The sequence below is a fragment of the Plectropomus leopardus genome, chromosome 17 (genome assembly GCF_008729295.1).
Source record: "Plectropomus leopardus isolate mb chromosome 17, YSFRI_Pleo_2.0, whole genome shotgun sequence".
NCBI lineage: Eukaryota > Metazoa > Chordata > Actinopteri > Perciformes > Serranidae > Plectropomus > Plectropomus leopardus.
The window spans coordinates 7964860-7990566 of record NC_056479.1 but is presented as its reverse complement, the minus strand read 5'-3'; the positions used below and the strand labels follow the sequence as shown (position 1 = coordinate 7990566).

At 40.3% G+C, this 25707-nt stretch overlaps 2 protein-coding genes across 3 annotated transcripts in view; one reads left to right on the top strand and one right to left on the bottom strand.

Annotated features, from left to right (window-relative positions):
* cacng2a (calcium channel, voltage-dependent, gamma subunit 2a) overlaps positions 1 to 1157 on the bottom strand; it is an 82317-nt gene extending 81160 nt beyond the window's left edge. The window contains exon 1 of the mRNA XM_042504145.1: positions 514 to 1157. Coding sequence (XP_042360079.1) covers positions 514 to 739 — 226 coding nt within the window. The 5' untranslated portion in view covers positions 740 to 1157. The remainder of the gene's footprint in view (positions 1 to 513) is intronic.
* A 10453-nt stretch (positions 1158 to 11610) lies between these two features.
* On the top strand, positions 11611 to 25411 carry LOC121956665. 2 transcript variants are annotated; one of them, XM_042505016.1, is made up of 5 exons: positions 11611 to 11831; positions 13173 to 13427; positions 21487 to 21828; positions 21912 to 22031; positions 22498 to 25411. In XM_042505016.1, the coding sequence occupies exons 1-5, from the start codon at positions 11818 to 11820 to the stop codon at positions 23504 to 23506; spliced, it is 1740 nt and encodes a 579-aa protein (XP_042360950.1). In that variant the 5' UTR covers positions 11611 to 11817; the 3' UTR covers positions 23507 to 25411. The 2 variants fall into 2 exon arrangements, with proteins under 2 accessions (XP_042360950.1, XP_042360949.1); XM_042505015.1 differs by lacking the exons at positions 21487 to 21828; positions 21912 to 22031; positions 22498 to 25411 and adding exons at positions 13857 to 13973; positions 14702 to 15972 and having other exon boundaries at positions 13173 to 13769.
* The last annotated feature ends 296 nt before the right edge of the window (positions 25412 to 25707 follow it).

Sequence of the window (25707 nt, the reverse complement as noted above, 5' to 3'; positions counted from 1 at the left end):
CTGTTTGTCCTTGTAAAATTGAAAGAAAAATACAGAAGACAAGTTGAGGTAATTTGGTAAAGATTCGACTTGTCTTCTTAAATTCAGTCAACTTAGAAATTTAAGGAAGCTGGTACTAACTTTTTAGAGTTAAAACGAATCATTTGTTTTTTGAATTCTTTTTGGTTACAGAATTGGTATTTTTCATCTTTTTTGTCCTTTTAGTAGCCTATCAGATTTTTCTTTAAGAGGCGTCTCAAGACAGAAAGCTTGTGTTTATTGCAATTTAGGAGTATGGGTGCAGTCAGATATGCTCGCCTTTAAACACCAGTTCCAGTCAAACCCTGCTGTGCATTTCATGTTGACAAAGAGAGGCATTGAAGAGCATCGTTACACTGCATGTGGCATGGAAGGAAAAGAAGATCTGTACATCCTACAATAAATGTGTGTTACACACTGCCAAGAAGACACTGAGAGCTTCAAACCCCACAAACAAAACCTTGTTGGGAAAGTTTGAAGAGTCTCTCCTCTTACCTTCCAAGCAGCACGTCCTCCACAGGCCCGAGTGGGTCATCACCTCCTCGTTCTTCTTGCTGGTCTCGTTCTCGCTCATGGACTTGGACCTGCAGACACCGCGGGAGTACAGCCAGTAGTCCGTGCCGACCGCGATGGTCATGAGGCTGAAGGCCGCGAAGGCTCCCACCGTGGTCAGCAGCATCTGGACTCCGCGGTCGAACAGACCCATGTTTCCGCATTCCATGAAAGGGGGACCCCCTTTCCTCTTGATGTACAGGAAGTAAATATTTGAAAATTTGCGGGACCAAACCAAACCGAAAAACCGGGATATACTCGAGCGGAAGGAGAGGGAAGAAGGAGGCGGAGGATGCGGTAGGAACCTTATGGTTGCGTTTGGGTGAGGACCAAAACAAGAGAAAAACTGAGGATGGAGGTTTTTTTTGGAGGGGTGGGAAAGAGAGGAAGAGGCTGATGTCTCTTCCTCTCTGTTTGTTTTTACTTTTATACACAGAGAAAGATGAGAAATCAGGTGTGCAGAGGACGACTGCACCTCAGCAGGCCTCCAGCTGCAGATGTATGGATAATAACACTAAGCTTTAAAGGATTTAGTGGCAGCCTAAAGTCAGATAAACCAGACTGAGGTTTGTTCTCTATAGGCCAGCAAAAAAAAATGTTTCCTAACTTGTAAAGGTTAGAGCTGAGCACAGAGCTGAATTAACTGGAGCTCATATGGAGCACAGAGATGGTTAGAGGGGGGCGGTGTTAAGAGTAATGGCAGGCTTACAGTACAACAATTCAATATGTCTGTTACAGTGAGTTACAGTTACTTCAGTCAGAGGCTATAACATTTAGAATTTTAACTCTAAAGATTATTAATAATATTATTACTCTAATGTGTTTTGTTAGTCAAAAAACGGGGGAAAGCAATGGGATCATAAAGTGGGAAGGAAAACGAAGGACAGCAGGGAAATCTGTCATATTAAAGAGAGTAAACAAATGGACAGATATCAAGTCCTGTCGAGAGGAAACAAAAAACCGGGGTGTTTTTTTTTTTTTTTTTTTTTTTTAAACGACCTATTGTGGGGTTAAAAGAAAAAAATCACCCTGGCTTCTGTCAACAGACACGGTGGAATGAGGAAATCAACAAATAAATCAATTAATTAGCAGGCTTTAAAAAACACACTCACAAAAAAAGATAGAAACCGATAAAAACCTAAAAAAAAATTAACCGCGTAGATTTTCCTTTTTCCTAAAATTTTGATCCCCAGTTTCCATATGTAGCCCTATAGCTCTGGGAGGGTTTCCGCCGAAAATGGGGGTCTGCGGTCAGAGGAGGTTCGGTCGTCGACGATCCGGAAAGAGCGGGGAGCATCCAGCAAGGCACGCCGACCATCACTCGACATAGAGCCGGCAGGAGGAGGACGAGGAGTCGGTGTGGGCGCCGCCGCCGCAGCCGAGGATGATGCTTGTTCCGTGGATGGAGGAGGATGCTGCTGCCGCTTCTGCTTCTGCTGCTTGGATATCCAAATTCACCGTGGCAGTATCACACCCAGGACGGTCCCGTTTGTATAGCCCTTGTGCCATGTAATAGGAAGAAAAATAAATTCTGATGAATGTTGCAATCCCCCCTTGTCTGTTTTTCCCCTCCTCCTCCTCTTCTTCTTCTTCTGTCTCTCCTCTCGGATGCAGGTTTGGCCGCTTGCAGGAAGAAGAAAAAAAAAGATATTACACAATCAGGAGAGCGAGTTGCACAGATCCACAGACAGAGCTGGTGCTGTCACGATGTCAGCGGCGCTATACATTCAGTACATTCAGGTTACAGCCTCTCTCCCCCCTTTTTTGTCGGATGATGAGTAATGTCAGTGTGGTGAAGACGCTCTAAAATCTGCGGGCTGCTTTTTTCTTCTCTGCTTCTTCGTTTTTTTAAAGGCCCACGGTGTGTGTGTGTGTGTGTGTGTGTCTGTCTGTCTGTGTGTGTGTGTGTGTGTGTGTGTGTGTGTGTGTGTGTGTTTGTGTGTGTGTGTATGTATGTGTGTGTGCTCCGTGCTGCAGCAATGGAGGCTCGTTGCTGGAAAGATATTAAAGATTTTTTAATTCCGTTTCTGTGAGTGGAGGGGGCGGAAGGAGGGGGTGTAGCGATGGTGGACTCTCTCTCTCTCTGTCCCTCTCTGTTTGGATGGGTAGATGGAGGATTACTGAACTGCATTTGTGCACACATGCTGAGATTTATGCATTTAAGGCTTATTATTGTCCGATCCAATTGTTGAAGCACTCTCTCACGCATGACACTCCCCTGGAGTAAGCTCACTAAATGTCCGACTTGCGGCTTCACTTATCTCGCTTCTTTTTCTTTCTTTCTTTTCTTTTCTTTTTTTTTTTTTTTTTTAGCTCTTGCATCTTGTCATTATTAACCGCGATTTTAGGGCTGCAGATCACCGCTTTAAAGGCAGAGATGGTGCCACCTTCTGATTAGATGTCTTTCAGTGAATGACAATAAGCAATGTGGAAGAAGCTGCAGTCTGATTTCGGTCATGGTGAGGGTTCAAATTTATGATCTCAACATAAAATGTATTTTCTTTTTTTAATGACCGACTTGTATGCACTTAGTATGCAGTATTAGTGTGCAGTAGCTCATAGATGATGTGTAAGTGTGTGTGTGTGTGTGTGTGTGTGTGTGGTACTGAAAGGACAGCTCCCTCCAGCTCTGCTCTCCCTCTCTGGAGTTTGTCGCCCCCCTCTGTTCAAAAGCCTTTATCACAACTAAAAATAGCGAACGTCTTACCATGCTGCAGTGTTCCTGCTCAGAGCAACTGGCCATTCATCTTCAAAAAAAAAAAAACCCCAAAAAGATAATACTAATAATAACAACAATAACAACAACAACAACAATAATAATAATAATATATTTACAGCTGTTTTCAAAATAGAGTTATAATGTACTTTGCATGGTTGAAACAGCAGCTAAAAATAAAATAACAGGGCTTTAGAGACATCAGATTAGACAATTACAATATAAAATGAAGTGGTAAAAAACCCACAATAATATAAAAATAGATGACAGTTACATTAAAGAATGCGACATGCTGGAAATAAAATGATGTGCTTGCATTTTTAAAAAAAGCTTTTTTTTTGAAAGATAAGTTTTGAGAAGTCCTGTAAAATATTTTGCTGATCCTGCAAGTCTTCAGGCAGGGACTTTCAGAGCTGAGAGGTCCTGACTGCAATAGCCAGGTCATCTGTAGTGGAACAGGTAGCAGAGCCCTGTCTGAGGACCTGAGGCTGAGCTTCAGCTCATAGAAAAGCAGCAACTGAGCAATGCTTCTGGGAGCTGTAATATGGAGTTCTTAAAAAGTAATCATTAATCTGAAAATCAATTGTAATACTTACTGGTAACCAAAGAATGAGGCTAAAACCTGCCCTTACCTGAAGCAAGTACCAAGGAATCATATATATTTACACTTACTGCTGCCTACTTTAAAAATGGTCTCCTATAAATAAATAAAAAGGTTTTTTTCTTATTCTTCATTCACTTGTATGTTTGAACTTCACTGCAGCTTGATGTATGTTCAGAGTTTGATACCTCTGCCGATGGAGGAAAGTGTTTTTGTGCTCTTAAACCAGAGTTTAGACATGCATACATAAGCATGATTTGGTGACATCAGGACTAGCCTAGAAGCCAACCGTGGTTCAACATGCAGCTAACTTACACAAAACTATGAATGGACTATAGATCGACCAATACTGGATTTTTGAGTTCAGAGTATAACAGTGCTGTTAAAACTCCTGCATTCAAAATCAGTAAAAGTACAAAAGAATTCTTGGCAAAATGTACTTAAAATACCAAAATTAAAAGTACTCTGTCTACAGTAAAATGTCTCCTGTGACTGAAATATTATGATATTATTATATTAATAATGCTATCAATGTGTGAGCAACATTTTACTATTGTAGCTGCTCAAGGTGGAGCTGGTTTAACTACTTTATATAGCCCAAGTTTAGGGGTTGGGCTCCTCCAAAGGGTTACCAGACGAATCTGAGGGGTCGTGAGATGAGGACTGGCAGAGGAAACCCTTTGAAATCTGAGAAACGTCGAGTGACATCACTTTTCTTGTGCTGCTTTCAGATGCCTTTCACAAGTACTTAAACCTTTGAGCCATGAGCAAATTAATACAATTTCTAGCAAAAACACAGGATAAACACAATGAGCAACTTGATAAGAAATGTCCCACAAATTGCAAGATATTTGTCATTTCAGAAAAAAGAAATTAAAAACTAGGGGGAAATACTGTATATTTACAATTATCATAATGTCACACTTAAAATTATGTTTCAGAATTATATTTTTTCAAGCACATTTTCCAGGTCAATTTATTGTTTGTTCATTTATTTTTTTTTTACTTTTTTTGTTTTGTTTTATTTCTCAGGTAATTTTTAATGTTATTTTTTTTCTTTTTATTGTTATTTTCTTCTTCCTTCTATTGTTTTCCATGTCATTTCTTTTCCTGCCATTGCTCATTGCTTTTTCCAATGTTTTGGAAAGAAATCAAGCCAATTTGCTCAGGGTTCAAACGATTATGAAATATTGGATATTTAAGTTATTTAAATGAAACCAAGCGAGAGAAGGGAAATCCCTATTAACAACTTGTTTATTTATATTTTTAAACTCATCCTTTATTTAACTAGGAAAGTTGCTTTGAGGTCAAGACGGCAACACAATCTGCATTGTGATGTCAGACATCCAGCTGCTTGTTTGTAAGGAGTCACAAGAGAAAAAAAGTTCAGGATCAACAAAATAAATCTTGAGAAATGCATTTATCTTTGTATGTAAAATCTTTACCAGAAAAATGACCAGTAACCATGTACAAAAACGAATGTAGTGGTATAAAAGGTGCAACATTTCCTTGAGAATTAGTGGAGTAAAAATATAAAGTAAAATAAAACACCAATACCTCAAGTACCTCATAAATTTACCAGAATGCAATACCTTGAGTAAATGCACTTAGTTCTAAAAAAACATCCCTGCATGCATCTGATCGAACTGTGCCCAGAGGACGAACATGGCTCTTATTTTGCTACTTTTTGTCTTTCCCCTGTCTAATGAAATTGAGATTGAAATCTCCCGAACATCTAAAGACTTTTTAATATTAAACGTAAGCAACTGAGCTAACAATTTCCTCTTTCATGTACATCTGTGAGCTGTAGCTGCTCCCATGTTCAGAATTGCATATTATTCTTGTTCTTGTTATTATTCTTATGTTTTTTATCCTTGTTTAATAATGAATCATCCATAACAGCTGAGACTTTACTATCATTTCCATTGTCAGAGTTTGCCAACATCCATAGTAACAGCCTGTGTCAGTGCATCGTGAGCAGGCCAAGCTTTGTTTTTTGGGTCGAGACCCGCAGCTCTGATGATGTGGATGAAAAATGTTGTTCAGCTGTTCATGTAACCGACAGCATCAGAGAGAGAGTGCCTGTGCAGGTTGGACGTCTCCTTGTGAAAAAAAGTCCTCATCATGTTTCTCTCAGGCCTGCGGGCCACATGTCAGGTACTCAGATGATCCGGTCAGAGACACGTTTGGACAGGATGATTTCTGCTGCTCTTAGTTCAGCATTTATCGTCTCTGAGCCGCTGAGTAGCCGCGTGTTAAAGCATGTTTGAGAAAGAGATGGTTGATGATGCAGATAATGTATATCAATTATTAATTAAGAACACTTAGATCAGATCAACTGAGAAGGTTGATAAGTTCATTGAAACACAGTGGTGGAAGACATATTCATGTTCTGTTCTGCAGTAAAAGCGTAAACACACCCCATTACAAGTAAAAGTAATTACAAGTAATTTTTACTGCATGATTTATTTTAAAGCTTTGTTACTTTGCAGATGATCAGAATCAACTTTATTGTCGATGTGTGAACATACACAGAATTTTATTCCATGTTTTGTAGATCTCAGTTTACATACACAGAGTAGACATACAGCTAAACACAAGGACAACAAGCCTGAGGAAGGTAAACATAAACATATGATCACTAGAAAAAAAGGGAGTACTATGCACAGATGTGTATAGCCCATTCCAGCACTACAGATACATTTCAAGTATATAATGGATGTAAAAATAGTATTTTTCCCCCCATTAAACTCCTCAAAGCCTTATAGAGTGCTCTTTGAATTTCAAAAATTCAGTTTGTTATTCGTAAACCTGTAGGATTTAGAATATTTATTGATCATGACTTGGTCTCTGTTCAGGTAGTCTTGACTACAACACTGGAAATATACTAAAGAACACAGTATAGTTTGGAAACAGTTGGACAGTGCAAAGGTGCAGATTGCAAAGGGTGCTGGTATGAATATAGAACAATTTATTTGACAGACTGTTTGCATACCTGAGGTAGGTGGATGATACACCATGCATACAGTGTAGACAGCGTTTGACAGATATTAACTTGTTTACAGTTTATATTAGAAAATATATGATTTGCTGATAAGGCGAGTGCTTGGTACTATAGGGTAAGCAGAGGGAATAAGATGGAACAGGTTATGTCCTGCATGTGAAAGATCTGCAGTATTATTACATATCTGTTCACTGACTCTGGAGGTGTATACGTCATGAATGTACGGCAGGTTGGCACCAATGATTCTTTCTGCAGCTTCAGTTGTTAGCTGTAAAATGTTCCTGTCTTGTTTTGTGGCTCATCCAGACCTCAGATTGATGGATTTGCAGACAACAGACTGGATGATTGCAGTGTGGGTTGTAGGTTAACTTCCCAAGCTAGTGCAGGATGCGTGTCCTCTACTGGTCCTTCTTCTCAATGGTGTCGATGTTGAAAGTCCACATCAGATCCTGAAAGATGGAGGATCCCAGCAAACCTAAAGGTTTTCCTCAGCAGACACAGTATTGTTCAGAGTGGTGATGGGTGGCTCATCATGAGGTCTACTCTCATCTCCAGAGAGAGCATCTGGATCCTGGTTGTTCTGTCCACAACAGAGGGCCAGCTATTAACCATCCATCTGTGTGCAGACTCGTCTCCATGCTGGATGAGCCTGATGACCATGGTATCATCTGAAAATTTCAGGGGTTTAACATAGGTCACATGATGTGCAGTCATTGGTGTAGAGGCAGAGGAACAGTGGGGAGAGCACACATCCCTGGAGGACACCAATGCTGATAATCCAAGTCTAAAATGGGCAAATCTGCATAGTTAGTGCTTTTACTTTTGATTTTATTCTTCCTCTTCTACTTTCACTCATAGTCTACTGGAAATTTCTTGGACCCAGAAATGCTGTTTTCTATGAAATTTTGTGATTGAGATTTCATTTATAGGCTTAGTGGATGAAATTCACTCTTCTTGGCTGTAAAAAGCTGCATTTTTGGGTAATTAGTATAATATAATAAGCTAATTAATTATCATAAAACAGGAATGGCTATGATTTTGCTTCAGATTAATTTAGAAAGTTAATCAAATTGTCTAAGTCCAGTCTTGCAACCTTTCTTTCTTATCATAATTTGCATAAATTATGTAAAAAATGTGTCAAAATCAGGAAAAAGGCTGTCTTTTGGCTTTTAGTCAACTTTGAAAGGCAATCTTGGAGTTTAAATTCATGTTTTTATGCCCTGAAAGCCTTTTTTGCAGTAATTGAATCAGGCAACCTTTTCTTCTTAGCATGATTAGTAGGTGTTTAACATACACAAAGAGACTGAGACACAAAAAATGGCGGCATGCGACTGTCTGTTTCAAAGGTTTTGGTCTTAGCCTCAGCACTGTTATACTCTGAAAAATTCTAACATTAACTGATATGTGAGGGGATTTGCATGCCAGCTGTGCTCAGTATAACTAAAGCATAATGAAATCATTATCCAGTAACATGAAGAAGGAACATTTCCAGCCTCATTGTCATCCTCTTATTAGCATTAACATCAATAACAACACCATATTTTACTTAACAAGTAAGAATTCAAAAATAGTCAAAAATTGGCCCAAGTTAGCTCATTTTAAAGGTAAACATTTAGAGTTTAATATAAATAAAAACGTTAACATAACTTCGGATCTTTAGCTAATAAATCACAGATTAGGTAGGATGTTAAGTATGTTAAGTAGGATCTTGATTGTAGGGCTTTACTTGTGAGAGAGTATTTCTAAACTTCTGCCTTTACTACAATAAAAGATCAGAAAATTGCCTCCACCAGTGAAGTCTGTCTCTGTGTCTGCTCCTCAGAATCTGGTGCTATTTCACCGTGAACTCTCGCTGAAGCAGAATCTCTCTTGCAGATACCAACATTTGTCGCTGAAGAGAGACCTTGAGCTCTGACTAAAGACCTTTCTGATTTCCCCCTCTCTGCCAGGATTTGGGACACCCTTCGCTTTCATTAAACAATTATCCCTGACAGGCGAGGAGGGTGCGCAAATCAGGTCCCAGGCCCGCACCCACACTGGTCCCACGTGGACTCTTTATGCCAATCTGACATTAACTCAGCAAGCTGCAAATCCAGCCCTAATCAGGGCCTTGTTAGAGCGCCCCTCGAGCATTGGCTCAGGGAGTGCTTCCAGTAAATTGTCCTCCAGAGTAAAAGAAGAGAAGGAGGGGAAGAAAACAGCAAAAGCTATCTTAAAGGTGGTCGCACTTTGAACGTTCCTATCCCCAGTAATTGAACCTGATTAGAGGGAGTCTCTGGATGAGGATACACCCATGGGCCCTCTGGTCTATGGGGTTAAAAGCATTTCCTCCCTCCAGGGGTGCTTCTTGGATTGCAGAGTGTGTCAGAAGTTGTTGGATTATATGTTTTTGCTGGAAACACACATGATTTTGTGCTCTTTGTCATCTTTGAGTCGTAGGATTTCAGTGCTGTGTGTTCTGGTGTTCTGCTGTGTGTTCTGCTGCGTGTTCTGATGTTCTGCTGTATGTTCTAAAGTTCTGCTTTATATTCTGATGTTCTGCTGCGTGTTCTGATGTTCTGCTGTATGTTCTAAAGTTCTGCTTTATATTCTGATGTTCTGCTGCGTGTTCTGATGTTCTGCTGTATGTTCTAAAGTTCTGCTTTATATTCTGATGTTCTGCAATGTGTTCTGATGTTCTGCTGTGTGTTCTGATGCTCTGCTGTGTGTTCTGATTAATTCGCAGTGTACTCTGGTTCTGCAATGTGTTTTGATGTTCTGCTCTGTATTTGAATAAACTGCAGCGTTACTCTGGTTCTGCGATGTGCTCTGATGTTCTTCTGTGTTCTGATGTTCTGCTGTGTGTTCTGATAAACTGTAGTGTTACTCTGGTTCTGCGATGTATTTTGATGTTCTGCTGTGTGTTCTGATAAACTACTGTGTTACACTGGTTCTGCGATGTGTTCTGATGTTGAACTGTGTTCTGCTGTATGTTCTAATGTTCAGCTATATGTTCTGACGTTCAGCTGTGTGTTCTAATATTCTGCAATTTTACTCTGGTTCTATGATGTGCTCTGATGTTCTACTGCGTTCTGATGTTCTGCTATGTGTTCTGACAAACTGCAGTATTTTTCTGGTTCTGCAATGTATTCTGATGTTCTGCTGTGTGTTCTGATGCTCTGCTCTGTGTACTTATACACAGCAATGTTACTTTGCTTATAGTGTCTGTTCTGATGCTCTACTGTTTTTTCTGATGTTCTGCTTTAATGTTGTAATGTTCTGCTGTATGCTCTGATGCTTTGCTGTGTGTTTTGATGCTCTGCTTTATGCTCTGGCATACTGCAGTGTTACACTCGTACTGTATGCTCCGTGTTCTGCTGTGTGGTCTGATGTTCTGCTGTATATTCTGATGTTCTGTGTGTTCTGATGTTCAGCTGTGTGTTCTGTTGTTGAGCTGTGTATTCATATTTTCTGCTGTATGTTCTGATAAACTGCAGTGGTACTCTGCTTCTACTGTCTGTTCTGATGTTCTCCTGTGTGTTCTGATGTTCTGCTTTAATGTTGTAATGTTCTGCTGTATGTTCTGATGTTCTGCTGTATGCTCTGCTGCTCTGCTGTGTGTTTTGATGCTCTGCTTTGTGTTCTGACATAATGCAGTGTTACAGTCGTTGTACTGCGTGCTCTGGTGTTCTGCTGTGTGATCTGATGTTCTGCAGTGTGACTGTGGTTCTGCTTGGCTTTCTGACACTCAGCTGTATGTTCTGATATTCAGTGGTGTTATACTGGTTCTACTGTGTTTTCGGATGCTCTGCTGTGTGTTCTAATATTCAGTGACGTTACTCTGGTTCTACTGCGTGTTCAAATGTTCTGCTGTGTGTTCTGCCGATGTTGTTCTGCTGTCTTGCGTGCGTGAGGACACTGCCATGTCAGCAGTATTTCCACTCTGATCCCAGAGTGTCTGCACTGAGCTGAGGGCAGCTGAGTGAGCGTTTTGACATGACTGACACACACACACACACACACACACACACACACAAACTGTCCTTCACACACCGCACATGCCGCTCATTGCCGGACTAATCCTATTCTGGGGCCCTGGGGTGGAAATGTGCCGTTGGGCTCCTACTGACCCCTAATTTTCCAACTCACCCTCATGTTGCTAATTTCCATTAATCCCAGTGAAATCACTGGGCACTGACAGTACTAATAACAGTCATAATAATAATAATAATAATGATAAAAATTAAACTTCCCACCACTCCTGAAAAGCGGCAACCTTTGTTCTTGACTTTATACTTGTTTGCTTTGGCCTTGTCTGCTACTTTGGCAGGAAATAACTGATATCTGATATGGTCATTTGACTATTCAGCAATCTTAATGGAGGCAACTATGGCCCAAACATATGCAAAAAACAACTACTCTGAAGACAAGTTCCACCTTTTTTTTAGGAGCCTGGAATACATTTTGCAGATCATACTTAGGCTATGGAAATACCTAGGTTACATTTTCAACGCAGGGATCGTACTACAGTGTGGTTTATCGGGACGTGTATGTTTCCGACAGCGCTTGAAGGCAGCACCCGGAGTTTTGAAACAGGTGGAGGTGTGGCGCGCTGCTGCCAGGACGTTTCACATTTTGAAAGGCAGGTACCATCACTGAGTAAACAAAAGTCGGCTGACTGCCGAGCCTTGAATGATACAGTAGGGACAGGTATGTGGTTGTACCTGCTGAGGTGGAGAATGGAAAACGAGACAAAACAGCGTCACCTGTCGAAGTGCTGTCAACAAAATTTCTCAGCGAATAGTGATTTACTGATTTTACCAGTTTCAGTCAACACATGACACATGATCTTTCGCACAGTATTAAATATCATTTTTTCTTTTTTAACCACGCAAGTAAGATGTGCATCCTATAAGGACCTGAAGACGGCAAACCGAAAGGAGAAACATGTATACTGCAAGGTAAAGAGTTTAAATGTTAACAACAATGTGCCAAATAACGTGAACCAAGTCTGTGTACGCATTGGGGACATTTTTTGTTTAACACAACTAACAACTTGTCAAATAATTTTAATATCCGGTTGTTGTAGTGTGCGTCACATCTGGGAGGTGAAGGGTTAAGTTAGAGTGTTGTGGTTAAGGTTAAGGCTACTTGTAAGCGATAGTAATAAAGCAGATGCTGAGGCCTCGGAACAGAACAGTCAGAATAGTTTTAGTAACAAATGCATCTTCATATCATGTAAGGCAAAATAAATAAATAAATAAATAAATTGTCACCTATTAGCCTTTGTTAGGTCAGTCATTGTGTGTATGATTAGTGCAAAATCATATCTGTTTAAAAATGTTGTACTGCAAATTACTGTGCCCCCAGAGTATGAAGAATATTGTAGAGAAATGAAGTTTTCTGAAACCTTCAGCTCACTAATCCCACGGATAAACCATGTGAGCTCTGGCGGCATCTGATGGTCAAATTATGTAAATGCAACGACAAACAAAAATCTGTTGTGCTGGAACTAATTGTTAATATAGCCTCATTATGCTGTGAAGCTGTTACATATAGGAAGAAACACAAACTGGATTTGGTTGTCATGAAGAGACTTTGGAGATAAGATTTGGACACAGTAAGGATGTCCCTGCTTTTAACTGCGCTCTGTGACTTTAACAGGTACTTGAAACAGGCTCTGGCCCAGGGGCCCAAAAAGTTAGGGGCCTTTCTGTGTGTTTTGTTTATCAGCAGTTGTGGATTGATTGCTGCCAGATCTTTCTCCTGCACTGTCACCAAACACAGTTATGGTGGAGATACATTAGGTCTTGCAGTGTGAGATTAACTCCACAGCAATAGTTCAGTATGAATCTGTTTTGAAATCGAACTAACTTGATGATGTTTTCCATTACAGAGAGGTTAAATTGTGTAAATGCAACAACATACAAAAAGTGAATTGTCCTGACTAGTTGTTACAAACCATTTTTTGTACATTTGTGAGACTCTAGTAATTTTCAATGTCTTGTTGTATTAAGAGACTCTGATAAGGTTAAGGGCTACACCACGCAATAAAGACATTCCTAAAATGTTTATCACTTCAAACAGAGACTGTAGATCAGGGGGCCAGGGTGTCAGGGGTCTTTGTCCATTTTTTATTTATCAGCATTTGTGTGAGCGGTTTCTGCCAGATCTTTCTCCTGCACTGTCACATAAAAAAACCTAGGGTGGAGATACATTAGATCAATGTGAGATTAACTCCACAGCAATAGTTCAGTATGAATTTGTTTTGAAATCTCACAAACTTGATTTTGTTATTACAGAGAGGAACTCCAGGAGGCCTTGTGCTGCTACACCACAGATACCCTCACCTACATCGACACAGTGAGAGGATTCTGTGAGAGGAGCTCTAAATGGATGCTCGGGAGAGAGACAGAGGTGGATGTGATGATGGACATCAAGGACAGGGCTGACAGCATCATTCTAGGCATCGGACATGTTACCCAGTCAGAGAACAGAGGTAAAGCCTTTTTAGAATATATGAAGAGCAAGGTAACCCAGGTGACTGCAGACAGCAGGCGTGCAGAGCTGGAGAAAGAGCTTGCTGCCGTGCTGAAGGGCACTCTGGGAGGATTGGAGGAGCTCGACCGCTTCCTGGATGCAGTGGAGACGCTGGCGGTCACCTCGCTTCATGTATTCAAAGAGGAGAACCAGGTGTTGCGTCTGCCAGAAGGGATCAGTCCTGAAGATGTTCAGGTTGTCATCACAGCTGCGCGGCTGATCTGCCCTCTCCTCCTTGAATTTAAAAGAGATGCAAGTGTCTTCTTCCTTCCCAAACTTCAGAATGTGGAAGTGCTGTCATATCAGCTGGACAAATACATTCAGACCACCCAGAAAATCTGTGAGAAGTTAGACAAAAGGTACACTGACATTTCTTTAATATAATATGTAGAGTTCTAATAATAAACATTCATTTTATCAAGTAAGTGTAACTTTGTCTTTCACAGCTGCCTCTTTGAGTTTTGCCTGAAGGACACAGAGACTGTGGTGGACCTCAATGTGGATTTGTCTGAGGATGACATACAAAGGATGCTTCATCACATTAATCTGCTCGATGAAATCAGGTAAGCATTATCCTTGTATGTATTTTATGCCCCCTAATATCATGCCAGCACGGACGCGCAAGGTTTGATAAGTGATAATAATGTGATTATCATTAGACTGTTTGATGCATGCTCAAAAAAATAGAGATACAGTGCAAAAGTATTTGTTCACATTCCTACTCTATGTGAAGGGTTTGACAGTATGTCAGAATGTCTATAACTTTAATATAGATATACAACATGATTTCACCCTACTCATCACATTTTGATGCTTGCTATCCTTGGTCCCCCTCAGAATGAATTCTTATGACTATGGTGATCCTCTGATTTTTAGATTTTGAGTCTTGTTTGAATTTCCTGCATCTAAAGGAAATTAGATGCAATATTCATAACTGAAATGATTTAAAACAAGTTTTTCCATGATTTCTATAAGGAATTCTCTCGCTCTCATAACGGTTACATCACCTTGAGGATGCACTCAGAAAAGAATGCATCCTTGGGTAATCGGTTTTGTCCAGCAGCAGGTTATAGCTCAGTATTATTTGTAATTTTTCATTATGCCAGCAAGATGAATTATGTTTCAGGGGTTTTCAATCCATTTGTTCATGCGTGTCAAAAAAAAAAAATAGAAAAGAAAAGAAAACTGATCCCAAGTCTAGTATTTTCATACTAAATTTTAAGCATATTTACCATTTGAGATGTTTCATCTTATTTATTTAGTCTTAATGTTCTCTTTTTGTCTTCATCAGGAAGAACCAGAACTTCCGCATGATGTTCTTGTTTCAGAATGAGCCATGTTCTGGCTTCATCCGTGAGTTCAGTGAGAGACAGCCCAGGATGCTGCAGTTTCTCAAAGAGCTGGAGGAGAACGCTGTCCAGCTGGACAGGATGAATACAGGAGCAAAGATCTCCAGTGTGGCAGGCAGCTCAGTGGGGGCAGTTGGAGGTGTGCTCTCTATCATTGGTTTGGCATTGATTCCTGTAACAGCTGGAGTGTCTCTGGCTCTGACAATGACCGGGGTAGGGCTGGGAATTACCAGCGGAGTCAACAGTGCTGTCACGGCCGCCACAGAGATTGGAGTAAACCGCAAACATCAAAAGAAAGCGAGTGAAGTCTTCCAGAGCTTCATGGAGGATGTGCAAGTACTCCAGGATTGTCTGGAGGACGTCACCCAAAGCGTAACGACCCAGATTGACATGCTTCTGGGAGTGAGCAAGGTGCTTTGTAAAATCGGAACTATTGGAAAGGGTATTGATTCACTTGTTGATGCTGCCTCCGCTGTTAAGGTGTTAAAAAGTGATGAGCTGATTGCAAGTGCTGGCAAAGTGGCGGTGCAGGAAGGAAAAGCCCTACGTAACGTCCCCAGGGTGGCAGCAGATCTTCCAGATATTGGACAGGCAGCAGTCAAAGGACCTCTTGCCCTCTCTAAGTCAGCCAGAGCCGGTCTTATCGGGCTCAACGCTCTCTTCCTTGGCATGGATATCTTCTTCATCTGTAAAGACAGCGTCAGTTTGGCCAAAGGCTGCGAGACTGAAGTCTCAGAGTTCATCAGAGCCAGAGCTGCACTTTGGAGCTCAGAGATGGACTCATGGCAGAAGATCCATGACTTACTGAGCGAAGGTCTCGAGACATCAGAAAAAAACAAAGCTAACCTGGAGACGCCATTTTATCCAGAGACGGAGATGAAGAAACGAGGAGAAACAGAAAAAGAAATTCCCTCTGAGGAATTGGATGAAATACCAAAAGTGACAGAGAATCAAAACTGTTCAATACAGTAGTGCTTAGTGAACAGAGACAATACTACGTTTGTGTCACCAATCATTTTTGCCAACTCTGATGCTGTGATCAGATATGAGATCTGTTTAAACTCAGCTTTATAGATCATGTAATAGGTAATGGGCAATTAAAATCTAGTAGCTTTGAATCTATAAACCTTTTGCCAAATTAGTTTGAAAACATAATGTATCATAGGTGTAATTTTGTACTTTTCCTGATGATAAATGTAACCGCCATAAAAAAAATTAATGCAAAATACATTCTGTACAATTTGTATGATGTATATATTTTGTATATATTTCAATCTGCACATTGTTCTTTCACAGATAAATTACATATTAAAGTAAGTTAATTGCTCTTTCTCTCTCTTGTGTGGGTGTTTGTGTAAAATTCATTAAAATTAAAAAAAAAAATCCTTTAAGATTTAAGTGACATGTCTGACTGATAAGTATTCCTTCACATGCTTTCTATAATGTGGGCTGTATTATTACAGACAAACTCTAATTACTATTAGAAAATTATAAACTTACGGGTGTGTGTGGTCATAGTAGACATAGTCATTTTACTATCCCATGTACTTTAACTTGCTGACTTTGCAGCAGCTTAACACACTAATGTGGCACTTTGCTTGAGATGGTACTGCAATATTAGAGTGCTTTAAGTGCATTATCAGTCACGATGGGTACTGTGGATGTATTGCTCATCTTGTGATTTTGACTGAAAGTGCTCTTGTTAAGTATGTTATACTGATTTATTTCCTTCTCTTTTTGTGCTTATTTTCCATCTTTTTGCTTCTGCTTCAATTACTAAATTTTTCTGTAGGGATCAATATTTCTTTTTTACCTTCAGCAATGTGTTTGAATTCATTATAATGTGATGTATTTTGTAGTATGTCCACTGTCCGTTTCTAAAATGCCTCTTGTGTGATTTTTTGTGACTCTCCCTGGGGTCATAACTAAGTGTGAGTGGACCGTCCTGTAACTAACACTGACACAGATGCTGAACAGTGTATTGCTGATATCAGCACCTGTGAAATCAGGGTGTGGTCCTCAATCCACTCTGCTGCTCTCTTGTGTCAGCTGAGCTTTGCATTGGTGGAACAAGTATTCAGATCTTTTACTTAAACAAGAAACAAAGAAACAGTGTAGAAATACTGTTATATGTAAAAGTCTTGCCTTAAAAAAATAATCACTGTAGTATATCACCTAAATGTTGCAGCTAATGGGGCTAGGTCAAGTCAAGTCAATTTTATTTATAGAGCCATTATCACAAAACATGGTTTGCCTTAATGACAAATGAAATACAATCATGGCAAAAAAAGGAAAGAGAAAGAGAGGGGGAGAGAGGGGGAGAGAGGCACAGCAATAATAGAAACAGATGCATGTCATATTACAATAACGGTAGGTGTGAAATTATTAATTGCACTCTATGATGATGTTGAGGGTGATGATAACAGCCTCATGCATATGTTGATAGGGAGGTGTCTAAAGGCAAGATCACAACATTGGCGCAACCAAGACCAGACCACAATCAGGGTGGGCGGGGGGGGGGGGGGGGGGGCATAGTATCAGATTCCGATGGCGGCATTAAGAGAAGGCAAAGGAGCTCGGCGAATCAGAGGAAGTCCCCCGGCAGGTTAAACCTATGTCAGCCTAACTAGGGGCTGGTCCAGGCAGCCTGAGCCAGCCCTAATTATAAGCTTTATCAAAGAGGAAGGTCTTAAGTCGACCCTTAAAAGTTGAAACGGTGTCTGCCTCCCTGACCGAAATTGGAAGATGGTTCCATCGGAGAGGAGCATGGTAGCTGAAGGCTCTGGTTCCTATCCTAGTTTTGGAAACTTTGGGAACCACAAGTAACCCTGCATTTTCAGAGCGCAGTGATCTTGAGGGATGGTAGGGAACTATGAGCTGCCACAGACAGGATGAGCCTGACCGTTTAGAGCTTTGTAAGTAAGGAGGAGGATTTTAAATTCAGTCCTGGATTTCACAGGGAGCCAGTGCAGAGAAGCTAAAACAGGAGAAATATGATCACTGTTCTTGGTTCCTGTTAGAACACGACCAGCAGCGTTCTGCACCAGTTGGAGAGACCAAACACATTTGTTGGGGCAACCAAATAATAGAGAGTTCAGCCTAGAGGTGACAAATGCATGAACTAATTTTTCAGCATGTGTTTGGGACAGGATATGTCTATTTTTTGCAATGTTACACACGTGGGCCGTGGGCTTCGGCTTACTCTGCTTCGCTCGGACAGTCACCTGTCTGCACGGGGGGTGCCGGGGACGGCTAGCAGAGGCTCTGCTATGTCGGTCCGCACCGGCTACAGGGGGCTTGCTAACTACTGCAGCTAAAGAGGGATTTTCCACGATGCGGAGCTGCATTTCCAGGTCGCTCAGCCTCGCCTCCAGCGCAGCAAATAAACGACACTTGTTACAGGTACCACTATCACTAAAGCAGGCAGAGGAGTAACTAAACACCTGACACACTGAGCAGGAGAGAGCACAACAAGGGAGAAGAGCAGGGAGAGGAGCAGGGAGAAGCCATCGCTAACCAGAGCTAATGCTAAAGAAGCTAACGGGCTAACAGTGAGTGAGCGGCTGTGATTTAACAGAATACAAAAACCGCTGAGAGGAGACAGCTGTGAGTGATTAAGTAAAGCTTATGTGAGTTTTCAGTCACAGACAAATAAAAAGCAGTCGAAGTAAGAAGCAAGTTAGAAGATTAGCTGGGACTTGCTCGTAGGAGCAGCACAGAGACGCTACCAGCGGCACAGACAAACGTGCGGCGGAAGTGAGGTATGACGCTGGCCCGCAGTACGCCAGCACTTAGTCCGGCTCGGTTATAATGCATCCATGGTTTGAATGCATGGAGGTATTATAAGGAAGTCTTGAATGCCATTTAGTGTAATCTCTGTGAAGTTTTGTTTTTATTTTCACTGAGATACAGTCGAAGTTAAGCAGAAGCACACCGCGCCTTACAATGATACACGTAGGGCTCAGCAGACAAGTGATAAACATTGTTTAAAGAGGAGGCGTCAACAGGGCCCGTATTTCAAGTTGGGTGGCATTTACTGGAAACGGATGTGGCCGTGATGTTTTTGTGTTCAACAAGAATTTGAAAACGAAAGTTAAACAATCATAAAATGCTCTGCTTTCTGTTTTGCGTAGGTCTTTTGCATTAGGAATTCTGTCGTTCAACAGATGTGTGTGTGTGTGTGTTATTTGATTTTTTTAATTTCATCAGATTCACTGCATATTCAGTGTGTTCCCTAATTTTCTTTTGTCCTGCGCACCTTTCTTCTGTTAACAGCAATTAGTCTCGTAACAAAGCTTTATTTTTCTATACGCGGGGAATTTTATTATTGTAACCATGCACATATAATACGTTTCCGATATGTAGCCTAACTGAAGACGAAGACAGCAAATCAAGAGGAGAAACATGTCTTCTACAAGGTAAAGAGTTTAAAACTGAGAGATACTTCTGAAGTGAGAGAAGAGCCTGCAGTAAAGTGTCGACGGGAAATAAGTATTAGGAGACAGATCTTTGAATGCCAGAAACTCTGATACACTAATTTCAATCAACACAAATTAATAACTTGTTAAATATGCTATGACGCTTTAAAACATTTTTAAAACCTGAGTGTACAGGATTGTTTTGTTTAAACACATTTTCATATCTTAAGCAACACATAGAGAAATAAACGCATTTTAGCTTTTATTAGGTCAGTCAATGTATTAATGAATACTGTAAAATCAATATAGTCTGGAAGATGTTGTACTGTGAATTACTGTACCCCCAAAATATGTCGAATATTTTTTTAGTTTTCTGAAACCTTGAAAAACCAGGTGAGATCTGGCGACATCGGCTGGTCAAAATCTTGTAAGTGCAACGACGGACAAATACTTCTCTGGCTGACAATCACGACATGCATTATGCCCTTTTTTCTGCTATATCTGTATAATAGACATTGTTTTAGTAGTAAGTAATGTTAAAGAGTAGAAATGATAGTAAAAAAAAACAAAAACAAACAGATTTTAGGAATATTATGTAACATGTTTGCTTTTCCATCCTGTTGATCATCACCCCCCCTCATATTAATTTTGGGAGGGGTCCTGACCCCAGGTTGTGAACTGCTAATGTGTGCTGACTAAAAAGCCTATATATATTAGATGGCATTTGGGTTGCATTATCATATTTTGTTTTAGAATCTTTCATACATTTAGTATATGTAATAATAAGTTTAATTTAAATCCAGTATTTGTACTTTTTTGTTTGTAGTGAACTTTGTAGTCATTCAGCTGTTTTAAAATGCTTTACCAATGTTATTGTGCTTTGATTAAATGTTTCTGTAGTCTCTGTGTTATGAAGATGTAATATGAAGGAAAAAACACAAAATGGATGTTTGAAAGAAAAAATGAGTGGGCCTATCCTTGCGTGACTTTTGCTGGGACCATAAAAACTTCTCTGTATTTACCAAGGGCACTGGCATTAGGCATGATCTGAAGTATATAAAAAGTAAACTTCTTCATGTCAGCAGAGACAAGTCAAAGACGGGATTAGAGACAAGTAATTTTTATCTATTGATGTTTTGTGTTACAGAGTGAAATTGGAGAAGGCCTTGTGCCAGTATGTCACAGAGACCCTCAGTCACATTGACACAGTTAGAGAATTCTGCGAGAGGCTCCCCAAATGGACATGTGCAAGGAAGAAAGAGATTGCAAAGATAAAAGAGGAGAATGACCAACCAAAGTTAGATGCTGTGCTGAAGGATGCTTTTGGGCGGTCTGCGGAAGCTCGACTGCTTCCTGGTTGCAGTGGAGATGCTGGCGGTCACCTCGCTTGAAGTGTTCAAAGAGCAGAACCAGGTGTTACATCTGCCAGAGCGAATCAGCCCTGAACATGTTCAGATTGTCATCATTGCTGCACGGCTGATCTGCCCTCTCCTCCTCGTGTTTAAGAGAGATGCACGTGTCTTCTTCCTCCCCAAACTTCAGAATAAGGAAGTGCTGTCATATCAGCTGGACAAATACATTCAGACCACCCAGAAAATCTGTGAGAAGTTACAGAAAAGGTAAGCTGACATTTCTTTAAAATAATACGCACATTTTGTTTTTATTGTTATGAAAGATACTGCAGTAATTTCAGTGGAATTTAAAAGTAACTGTCTTATACAGCTCCTTCTGTGAGTTTGGTCTGAAGGCCCCAAAAACCCTGGTGGACCTCAATGTGGATTTGTCAGAAAATGACATGCAAAGGATGCTTCAACTTGTTAATCAGCTTGACAGAATCAGGTAAACGCTAGTCCATGATTGGTTTGTCCAAAAATTTTAAATATAAGTGTTTCTAGTGTATGTATTATTTGTAACTGACCTCTGTGGGACTACATTTGAATTGTAGAAACTTTGAAATTGTAGCTACATTGCACAACAACCACAATCCCAGTAAATCTGCATTTTATGTAAGGTGTTACTCTTTGACCAGACAGTATATAAAGATGGACAACACACCCCCACTTAACCCACTATGCTTAAGTGAGGTTAAAATCTCTGAGATGTGAGCTTTGCCATCTTGTCATTTAGAGCTCGATTCTGTGCAGTAGCGATGACTGTAGTGGGGGAGTTCACGCCAAAAAACCCATCAGACCAGTTGTGAGCAGCTGCATTGAATATGACACATGGATTGGCCGTCACAGATGTCAATCATGGTGGAAGATCTCTTTTTTTCTAATTTAATAACTCACTAAAACGGCTGCAGACAGCAGGCGTGCAGAGCTGGAGAAAGAGCTTGCTGCCGTGCTGAAGGGCACTCTGGGAGGATTGGAGGAGCTCGACCGCTTCCTGGATGCAGTGGAGACGCTGGCGGTCACCTCGCTTCATGTATTCAAAGAGGAGAACCAGGTGTTGCGTCTGCCAGAAGGGATCAGTCCTGAAGATGTTCAGGTTGTCATCACAGCTGCGCGGCTGATCTGCCCTCTCCTCCTTGAATTTAAAAGAGATGCAAGTGTCTTCTTCCTTCCCAAACTTCAGAATGTGGAGGTGCTGTCATATCAGCTGGACAAATACATTCAGACCACCCAGAAAATCTGTGGGAAGTTAGACAAAAGGTACATTTCTTTAAATTAAATTATGTAGATTTTTCATAATAAACATCTGTGTTATTAACTAAATGAAACTTTGTCTTTCACAGCTCCCTCTGTGAGTTTGGCCTTAAGAAGAACACAGAGACTCTGGTGGACCTCAGTGTAGATTTTTCTGAGGATGACATACAAAGGATGCTTTTTCACATTAATCTGCTTGATAGAATCAGGTAAGCATGACTCAACTAACCATGTAAAATCTGTGCATAATGTAATAATTAAAACGTAATAAAAACTCATGATGTAATAATCAGCACATAATATAAGAAAACCATGAGAGCATAATGTAGTTTTATGCATATTAAATTTACCCAAATATCGAACCACCTCAACTGGCCCCTTTCGACGTGAAGGAACAGTGGCTCAATCTTGAAATAAATAGATATTGGGTTATGGTTCTTGTCCAGCAGGAGGAGACACCTATCAGTATAATTTGTAATTTATGTCATGAAATTTTGTAGCTACTTGTGCTTGTCTTAGTTTTATGTAGATTTTATTGCTTAGGTGACTATCTAATATGTGTTAAAAATAAAACAGGAGAAAAACAGCCAATCCCAAATCCAATATATTCATACATTCTAACCTTGTGTTTCATCTTATTTAGTCTTTCTTAATTTCCTGTTTTGTCTTCATCAGGATGAACCAGAACTTTCGCATGGTGTTCTTGTTTCAGGATGACACATGTTCTTGCTTCATTGATGAGTTCAGCAAGCGACAGCCCAGAATGCTGCAGTTTCTCAAAGAGCTGGAGGCGAACGCTGTTCAGCTGGACAGGATGCATAAAGGGGCAAAGATCTCCAGTGTGGCAGGCAGCTCAGTGGGGGCAGTTAGTGGTGTACTTTCTATCATTGGTTTGGCATTGATTCCTGTAACAGCTGGAGTGTCTTTAGTTCTGACAATGACAGGGTTAGGGCTGGGAATTACCAGCGGAGTCAATAATGCTGTCACGACCGCCACAGAGATCGGAGTAAACCACAAACATCAAAAGAAAGCCAGTAAAGTCTTCCAGAGCTTCATGGAGGATGTGCAGAGTCTCCAGGATTGTCTAGTAAGTTCAATGGTCCCCAAAATTGAAGCGAGTGAGGTAGATGTAGCTCTGGGAGCTGCCAAGGTTGTTACTAAAGTTGGAACTGTTGGAAAAGCCATTGATTCACTTGCTGATGCTGCCTCCACTGTGTTAAAAAGTGATGAGCTGATTGCAAGTGCTGGCAAAGCAGCAATGCAGGAAGGAGAGGCATTACGTAATGTGCCCAGGGTGGCCTCAGATCTCCCAGATATTGGACAGGCCACATTAAAAGGGCCTCTTGCCCTCTCCAAGTCTGCCAGGGGATTTTACATGGGGGTCAATGCACTGTTCCTTGGCATGGATATCTTCTTCATCTGTAAAGACAGCGTCAGTTTGGCCAAAGGCTGCGAGGCTGAAGTCTCACAGTTAATCAGAGCCAGAGCTGCACTTTGGAGCTCAGAGATGGACTCATGGCAGAAGATCCATGACTTACTCAGCAAAGGTCTCGAGACATCAGAGAAAAACAAAGCTATTTTGGAGACGCCATTTTATCCCGAGCTGAAGATGAAGAAACAAGAAGAAACAGAAATACCATCCATGGATAAAAAACTAAGAATGGAGGAGAAACAAAATGTGTAATACAGCACAGGTTAAACCACGCACTCATTTATTTGTGGCGGCCCACCATGATTAAAAAATCTGCCACCACAAATAGATTTTCTTCTTCTATTTGGAGTAGGACTATTTATTAGGAAACATATATATATACTGTTCCGGTGCTCATCACACCGCACTCTTGAAGCAAAGAGCATACTCTGGGCACAGACGGAGCAGCAGACGTGCTAAAAGTGAAACTTAACGATTCATTCTTTTGGGTCAAGTTTGCCTTCACCCTCCAGCAGCTGCTCCTCTCATCCATCGATCTGTTCTGATTGGATCAACAGATAAATTATTCACCTCACAAGTCAGAAACTGCTGCTGAGGAAACAAAAGATGTTATCAAGAGCTCAGCCTGTGCTGCATTCACTGACCTGCAGAAACCTCTGAATTTAGAGAGGGGGCACAGAATGATTTATCTACAGCCATATACACTCTAATTCTGTGGGAAACACTGCAGTAGTGCTCAGTTAACAGAGACAATTTCTGCATTTGTGGCCGCAATCACAATTTGCCTTGTTGCCAACTTGAATACTTTTATCAGACATACGATCCATTTCAAGTTTCAGTGTGCAGGAATTTGTGGCATCTAGCATTTAGGCTGCAGAACTGAAACTTCTCCCATTTGCCAAGTCTGTAGGAGAACTACAGTGGCCGATGTGATAATGCAGATGGATCTACCCAGTGCTAGTGTTTTGTATGCTTGCTCAGGGCTGCTGTCGAATTACATGGATGATTTACATGAGAGAGGACCCACTCAGTATATTGACATAAACAGCTTGTTTTAAGGTAACAAAATCACAATCTTTTTAGTTTCAAGTGACGTTAAACTATTAAAAACATGGTTATGAATATTATAAACTATCTCGTCCAATGGATGCTGATAAATCCTACACACTGAACCTTTACACTCAGCTTATAGCTCACTTTTCAACATCAAATATCATTAAATAACCTTTTGCTCAAACTGTTCAAAACACCATGTATTATAAGTGTAATTTAATACATATGTTACATGAAATGTAACTGGAATTATTATTACTATTTTTGTTCTGGAGTGGCAGTTACCGATTGGTCAGAATGCATGATGCATAATTGTATATTTTATGTAACAGTATGATTGTCATTATTTGAATATATATTTTAATCTGCACATTTTTCTTGCAAACAAAATAGATGCAATTTTAAAAAGTAGCTTTTTTTTAAATCAGTTGCATTATACACTGTGTGTGTGTGTGTGTGTGTGTGCGTGCACGTGCATAATTGGGGTTAGATAATAAAATATGCAGCATGAATTAAGATTATTAGAAAAATGATTTCCCTCCACCTTCCTACATAGATCTTTTCATTATAAATACAGCAAACACTAACAGTTAGGATTTATCATTTTGTTACGTACTATTCTGGTGTGCTCTGTTATAGTAGACTCAATCATTATACAGATCACATATACTATAATTTGCTGACTTTGCTGTGACTAACACACCACTGTGTAACTTTTCTTAAGATGATATCATCACCTGTAAAACCTTGACTGGTGTTTTTACTGAGCTCACTCAGAGAAGTGGTCAGTAATCCACTCTGCTGCTTTCTGGCTGTTGACAGCTGAGCTTTGCAGTGGTGATAGCTGTATTCAGATGTTTAAGTAAAACTAGCAATACCACAATGTAGAAATAAACTATTATGAATAAAAGTCCTGCCTTCAAAAACACAAAAGTACAAAAGTATTATCAAAAATATTTAATGTACAAAAAGTACTCATTATATAGAATGGCGCATTTCAAAATAAAAGCCTATAAATTACATCATGACTTATTCTTATCAATACATTAATGTTTACATCACCTTAAAATTGCAATCAGTCAATTTAGGTTTCGCTAGATAACTAAACACCACTAGATTTTTTTTATGTCATTGTGTTAATAATCATTGTAAAATGTTTTTTTTTTCTGCAAGTTGATGTGTTTATAATGGAAAAAACGAAACAATAAAAAGTAACGTTCTCAACAAATGACTTCTTCTAGTAATGGAATATTTTTACAGTGTGGTTTACAGATGTGAAGGCGCTAAATAATGAACGTGCTTTACAGGGTTAAGTCACCCTGAGTCTCATCATCAGTGTTTCCGGCAGCACTTGAAGGCAGCATCAGGAAATGAGTTTTGAACAGGTGAAGGTGTGGCGT

Bases quoted from the DNA above. Each gene is read 5' to 3' on its own strand.
- LOC121956665 (XM_042505015.1), top strand. The intron at 13,770-13,856 runs GTACACTGACAT...TGTCTTTCACAG, and splicing joins TGTGAGAAGTTAGACAAAAG to CTGCCTCTTTGAGTTTTGCC. The intron at 13,974-14,701 runs GTAAGCATTATC...TGTCTTCATCAG, and splicing joins AATCTGCTCGATGAAATCAG to GAAGAACCAGAACTTCCGCA.